We start from the raw sequence: 6,000 nt of genomic DNA on the forward strand, positions 1-6,000 counted from the left end.
AAAATTATCTCTGCAACATAAATCCCGAAACTTACAGAGATACCAAAAAAATTACATCTCTCCAAAATAATTCTCTCACGCATAATTCTAAATGCTAAGACATTTTCTCTATTTATATAGTCAAATATTTGTTTATATTAAGTATTCACTTATTAAATAAATTTAATTATCAAATAATTTTCAATCACTAGAATTATAATAAAATCTAACTTAAATATTAATTATAATTTGAGTTAAAATATAACAATACATAATAATTTAAAAAAAATAAAAAAAAACAACTAGATTTGGATAAAGTTGATTTTCGTTAGTTGAGATAGGATACTAAAATAATGATAAATTTACTTGAATTTTTTATTCGATTATATATATATATATATATGATACTGGCATCTTGATTTAAATGGGTTTATCAGTTTGGCATTTCGGTATAAATTGATTCTTATAATTGTTTATTCAATTTGATTTAAACTCATGTATTAATCCAAATAAAAAATCAAATTTAAAAAATTAAAACTTAAAACAAAATTTAAATGTCAAAAAAATATATTTAATTTGCTCAATCAACCGGATGGCATCATTTCATTATTCCATAAACGAGTTTGCATTCTCGCACATTGTACGAAGAATACATGTATAGATTAATATAATTTTAATAATCATGTTAAAATGTTTAACTATTTTTTATATAACAAAAACTTAAATATGATTTTCTAAAAAAATCTAGATGTAATATTTTTTTAACTTGAAATATAATAGAATTTTCTTAAAGAAAAATTATACAAACTAATGGAAAATACACCTTTAAAAAGGATGATATGTCATAAATATTATATTAGAGGTAAATATTTCTTACAAATTAAATCATAATATATGTTTAAAGACCCTCAACAATTTGATATTAAACGCTCATACATCCGTATATACGTGGTGTTCGAACCCGATATCTTAAAGAATAACAACAATTCATTAACTACCTATATCGTTTGATTAATTTAAGAATGAATTAATTGTTGTAATTGTATTGTTATTGTATATTCGAAGTTTGGTTCAAGTCACTGGCAGAAATCATTTTGGAAGGGCGAGGAGATTTAAAATGCATGATCTCATACTTGATTATGCACTTTTACTAACAAAGGAAGATAATTTTCTTTTTGTATCTGATTTGAAACCTAAGCTATCCAAATTCTCAAATGAGGAGAAAAACCATAAGAGCATAGTTAAGTTGAAATATCAATGGTATACACCCCATAACAATTTTTGGCTCTCGGATTGAAAGGTCAATGCTAGGTGGTGCTTGCGAAAGATGTTCAAAATGAGGGATAAAGCTGCCATAGTCCTCTCTTCTGGTTTCAATGGGAGAGAGATTAATGTCATCTGGATTTGGGGCGAGATCAGGCGCTATATACCTCATGTTTCTTGGCAAAAACTTATATGGTTTCCTATGCATGTTCCTAAACACACTATCCTTGGTATCCTTGGTAGGCTCAATACTAAAGATAGATTGTTGGGCATGAATATTGTTGTTGATCCTTTCTGTGTGTTCTGTACTTCTGCTGTGGAGTTTAGAGAACATCTATTTTTTGTTTGTCCCTTTTCTTGTTGTATTTGGGAAAGGGTTCTTCAGTTGTACAACATTGGCAGGGCAGTTGCGGATTGGGAGCATGAATTGGCTTGGACTTGCACCCAGATGACGGGTAAGACTATACTAGCTTATGTTTTTAGAATTGTTTGGGTAGTTCATATCTATTGTGTGTGGAGGGAAAGGAACCGTCGGATTTTTGGGTACCACTTGTTCGGCTTATGTAATTTTGGAGGATACAAGGGAAATGGTAAGGATTAAAGCTAGTGGTCGTTGTACAGGTTCCATGAGCTTTGTAAATAGAAGGCTTTGCATTACTTGGGGTATCTCCATATTTTTTGCAAAGGAAACCTTTTCTTTTCATGTACTTTGTGCAGATTCTTTCTGCTTTCTTGGATAATATACTGCAACTTATACAAAAAAAATGTTTCAAAAGTCTTCAATTGTATCATTATGATATATAATGCTCAAACTTTACTAGTTCAAGCCTAAACTGCGTAAGAATGTATACCAACTATATATAAACCATTCATCTTTCCTTTACGAGCAAACATGATATATAAATAGAAACAAAGATTATATATTTTCCTGTTCTTGGGCTTTTTTCTGTGCATGCTCATTCACTCAGAGTCATGGTTTAACTTCCCAAAGTGTTATGAAGAATAGAAGTAGATCTCAGCCGATAGAACTGCAAGTGAATGTCATGTGAAGCTTGGTTTCGCTTTCATGTCAAAATCCTGCAACAATTGCGCAGCAAATCTTTTCCTGTCTTGCATGTCGAAGGTGGTCGAATGAGAAGGTTGTTGGGTGTTGTTGATCCCGCAGAAATCAGATTCGGCTGCCCCTAATTCTAACCTTCTTCCTACCTGAATGTTCTGGGGAAGGCCGAGGGTGAGCGAAACACTGTTTCCATGAAACATCGGTGTCATCTGGTTCGGATCGAACCTCCCCATATCTCCCATCGCACCATACGTTGCAAATCCATCACCTTGCTTCATCTCCATGTCCATGGAAAGGATACTACTAGGGGAACTCTGCAACTCATTAACAGTACCCCTTGGCTTTTTCGGGCTTCTTTGAGCTGCACCATCGAGGTCGGTCGATCCGATGAGATTGAAGGCTGGTCGTGGCAGAAAGGAGGCTCCCATGGGAGATGTGGAGATGGTGGAGTTGGAAAACTGATCAGTCTGGGATTGTGTTTTGACTTGATCGATCATAAATGAGACACTCTCTTGCTGGGCATTGGAGCTACACCCTGACTCCTTTTGCTCCGTCTCGTTTGCGTTCTTTTCTTGCTCCTTGACTTCCTCCATGTACATTTCTTCTACCATTGGCTTCCATAGCCGAACTCGAGCATTTATGAACCAGTTTGACACCTGCATACCCAGTTCAATTGTTTGACGAATAAAATACACAATCTCAAATTATGATTTGGTCCCTCTATTATTATAATCAAATTTGAGATTCAGTCTCAATCTCTTTTTTTTTTCCGCACATCATAATTTTATTTATTATAAAATCCATTTAAAATGGATGAAAAACAATCCCAAGGGAATCCATACAAGAACTACTCCCAACTAAAAAAAGTTTCCCTTACTAGGACATCTATATCCCAATATCTTTCTACGTATCAAACTCCACACCTAAAACTTCATACAATACAATCAAAACGATTTTGATAAAATGCAAGGATTTGAAGCATAATTAAACGCTTAGTCTCTAAATTTTGATTTACCATAATTTAATATATACATTTATAATGTTATCAGCTTGGTCATTTAACTATTTCAATTAAAACGTTGTCATTGATATTTTTACTATTATATAACTATATATATTATATCTTAATCAAAATAATTAGTTAACTATATAGATTAATTAATGATATTATAAACATAGTGTATACAAAATAAAGAGTGAAACTCAAATTTGAATACAGTAAAGGGACCAAAACCATAATTTGACCAAAGAACAATGATCAAAGAAGAAGAATATATATAGAGATTGAAGTGAGAGCATGCACATAAGACTTACCTGGCTTCTTGTAAGCCCTGTTTGTTTGGCAAGCATATGTTTGTCAGAATCTTTAGGATATCTGGGGACAAAGTTGAATGGATTTCGTATTGAGCGGTAATACGTATATGATAATCATGTAATTAGAGGAATTGTAATTTCTAGTTACATACGGGTGAAGGAAATGCTCGAAAAGCCAAGCACGAAGAACGGAAACAGCTCGCTCCGGCAATCCTCTTTGGGGTCTCCAAGCATTGTGTTGGACCATTCCCAGCTGCTGCAACGCTCGCTGTTGTCGGAGCTGATGATCCACGTATAGTAGTCTCGAACCCTCCACCACATTTGCACCCAACCAATCCTCTTCTCCCAAACTCTTGCTCGTGGCTTTGATTTGTCCCGATATTGCGTCTTTGAGACACCGAAATTGCTTCGAAATCGTCTTCAAAGCAAGGGCGGTGTAGGATTTCGCTGCACCGAATCCCTCCGCCTGCTCGAACGAAGATACCACGATTTGCATTTGATGGCGGTACTGTCTGTACCTTTGCTCCACCTTCAAGTTCATAAACAAAGAGCCAATAGTATTAGCGGAATACTAATAGATAACGGGGAAGAAGAGTCGGATTCAATAAAGTTAATATGAACTTAAACCTCATCAAGCATGGTGATTAGTTTTGCTTTCTTCATCTGCAGGTCCTGTCTCTGTGCTGTGGTGAGCTCAGCTCCACGTTTAGTTCCATTTTCACCAGCGACCACCGATTCTTTGTTCACTTTTATCTTCTCTTTGGTCCCCTCAAACACGTCAGTCTTTATCCCTTTTCTCACATTAACCACTTCATCGAGAAGCTCCTGTGCTGCTCTCAAGTACTTTGATCCAAAGACCACACTCTGAGCACCGGAAATCCCATTCGAAACGACGGAAACCGACGACGACGAGTTCCCCGATATCCTCACGTCATCGGCCAGTGACATCGTTGGAACTTGAGGTTGTTGTTGTTGCCCTTGTATGTCTGTCTCAACGTTATTGTTGCCTGACCTATAAGCTGCTTGTTGGGATGACAGACTCAGGGACAAGCCTTGCCTCGGCGACACCACCGGCCGAAGAAACCCCGTCTGTGCATCGTGGGACCCACCCGAGTTATCTGCTGCTGCCGACACAACCTGAGGATGGCTACTTCCCGGAGAATTCTGATGATCAAGAGTACTTGAAGTGCCCCATAAGTTAGAGTGAAAACCGGGGACTAAACCATGAAGAGGCGATGGACGGTGGGGATCATCGGCATCGACCTGTCTGACGGAAGCCGATGGCTGTGTTTGGAGAGGAAGACCGAGGAAGCGGTGATAGTTGTTAGGCGGTGGCGAATGGGGCAAGCATGTGGGGTTTAAGAAGTACATATTAGTGGCGGCGGCTGCTTGGTGTGTATCAGAGTAGGGAACGGAGTTGGGGTTCATGAGATAGAGTGTTTGCATCCCATCAGCAGCTTGGAATTCTGAGCTTCCATGAAAGTACGTCGCCATCTCGATCACCAAAACACTCCCAAATTAATCTCACCTTTTGTACCTGTGTACGGAACTGCAGAACTTTAACTGGAAAGACAATAAACTGACTTGAAGTGAACAAATCAGCCCATTTGATGATCAATTCATAATTACCTGGAAACAACAAAGTGAAAGCCAAAGCACCCATAAGTGAAAACTGAGATCAATTTCTGTTAAAGAAGGAAAGGAAGGCGTTGCAGAGACAGGCAAAGTACCATATTCCAATCCAATAATGGCTACAAACACACGAGAGAAGATGCATATCTGTGAGAGAGTCGGCACACGTTCTGTTTATGATGGAAGGAAAGAAATTATACCTTTTTAGGCTTTTTTATGTTTGAGTGTAGTGGTTTTTTACAGATGTTGTCAGACTCCAGATTTTCTTTGCTATTTTCCTTTCCTTACAGTTCATAAATAATTGATGACAACTAAAAGGAAAAGAGAGAAATGCAAAGAAGAAAATGATACCCACTTTTCTTTTCTTCCTTTTCTCTTTATTTATTTTGTTGTTGTTGTTTTCCTTCAAAAATAATGGTTTTTTATTGGAGGAGATTCTAATTGAATAAGAAAATAATTAAAATTCACTGTTTAGTCTATTGTTTTGCCTTTATTTTACAGTTCTTGTTTTTTTCATTATTCTATCTCACCAATGGTGTCAGGTAGGGGCAATAGATCTTCAAAGTTAAGTTAAAAATGGCAGTGGGGCATGCAGCTGGAAAACAAGGAAATGAATATATGTATGAAGCTTTGGGTCTTGTTTGGCTATGGCATAATGAAAATATATATTAGTGTCTAGTTTTTGCATAATTGGTCATTTTATCTTTTAAACTTTTAAAAAATATTTTAACTCTAAATATTTTAATTTTTAG

The 6,000-nt window shown here is 36.4% G+C and overlaps 1 protein-coding gene across 1 annotated transcript; it reads right to left on the reverse strand.

Annotated features, from left to right (window-relative positions):
* Positions 1 to 2,009: 2,009 nt before the first annotated feature.
* Positions 2,010 to 5,219, reverse strand: LOC120142057 (BEL1-like homeodomain protein 1). Its single transcript, XM_039156816.1, has 4 exons — positions 4,244 to 5,219; positions 3,769 to 4,145; positions 3,617 to 3,677; positions 2,010 to 2,958 (listed from the first exon to the last, which is right to left on the reverse strand). The coding sequence occupies exons 1-4, from the start codon at positions 5,108 to 5,110 to the stop codon at positions 2,284 to 2,286; spliced, it is 1,980 nt and encodes a 659-aa protein (XP_039012747.1). The 5' UTR covers positions 5,111 to 5,219; the 3' UTR covers positions 2,010 to 2,283.
* Between the last annotated feature and the right edge of the window lie 781 nt (positions 5,220 to 6,000).

Source organism: Hibiscus syriacus, unplaced genomic scaffold, assembly GCF_006381635.1.
Source record: "Hibiscus syriacus cultivar Baekdansim isolate YM2019G1 unplaced genomic scaffold, ASM638163v2 tig00110819_pilon, whole genome shotgun sequence".
NCBI classification, from domain to species: domain Eukaryota; kingdom Viridiplantae; phylum Streptophyta; class Magnoliopsida; order Malvales; family Malvaceae; genus Hibiscus; species Hibiscus syriacus.

Excerpts from the sequence above, each read along its gene's own strand:
- LOC120142057 (XM_039156816.1), bottom strand. The coding sequence starts at position 5,110 with ATGGCGACGTACTTTCATGGAAGCTCAGAATTCCAAGCTGCTGATGGG. Across the intron at positions 4,146-4,243 it reads TAATCACCATGCTTGATGAG|GTGGAGCAAAGGTACAGACA; the intron begins GTTTAAGTTCAT and ends ATGAACTTGAAG. Across the intron at positions 2,959-3,616 it reads CAGGGCTTACAAGAAGCCAG|GTGTCAAACTGGTTCATAAA; the intron begins GTAAGTCTTATG and ends CTGGGTATGCAG.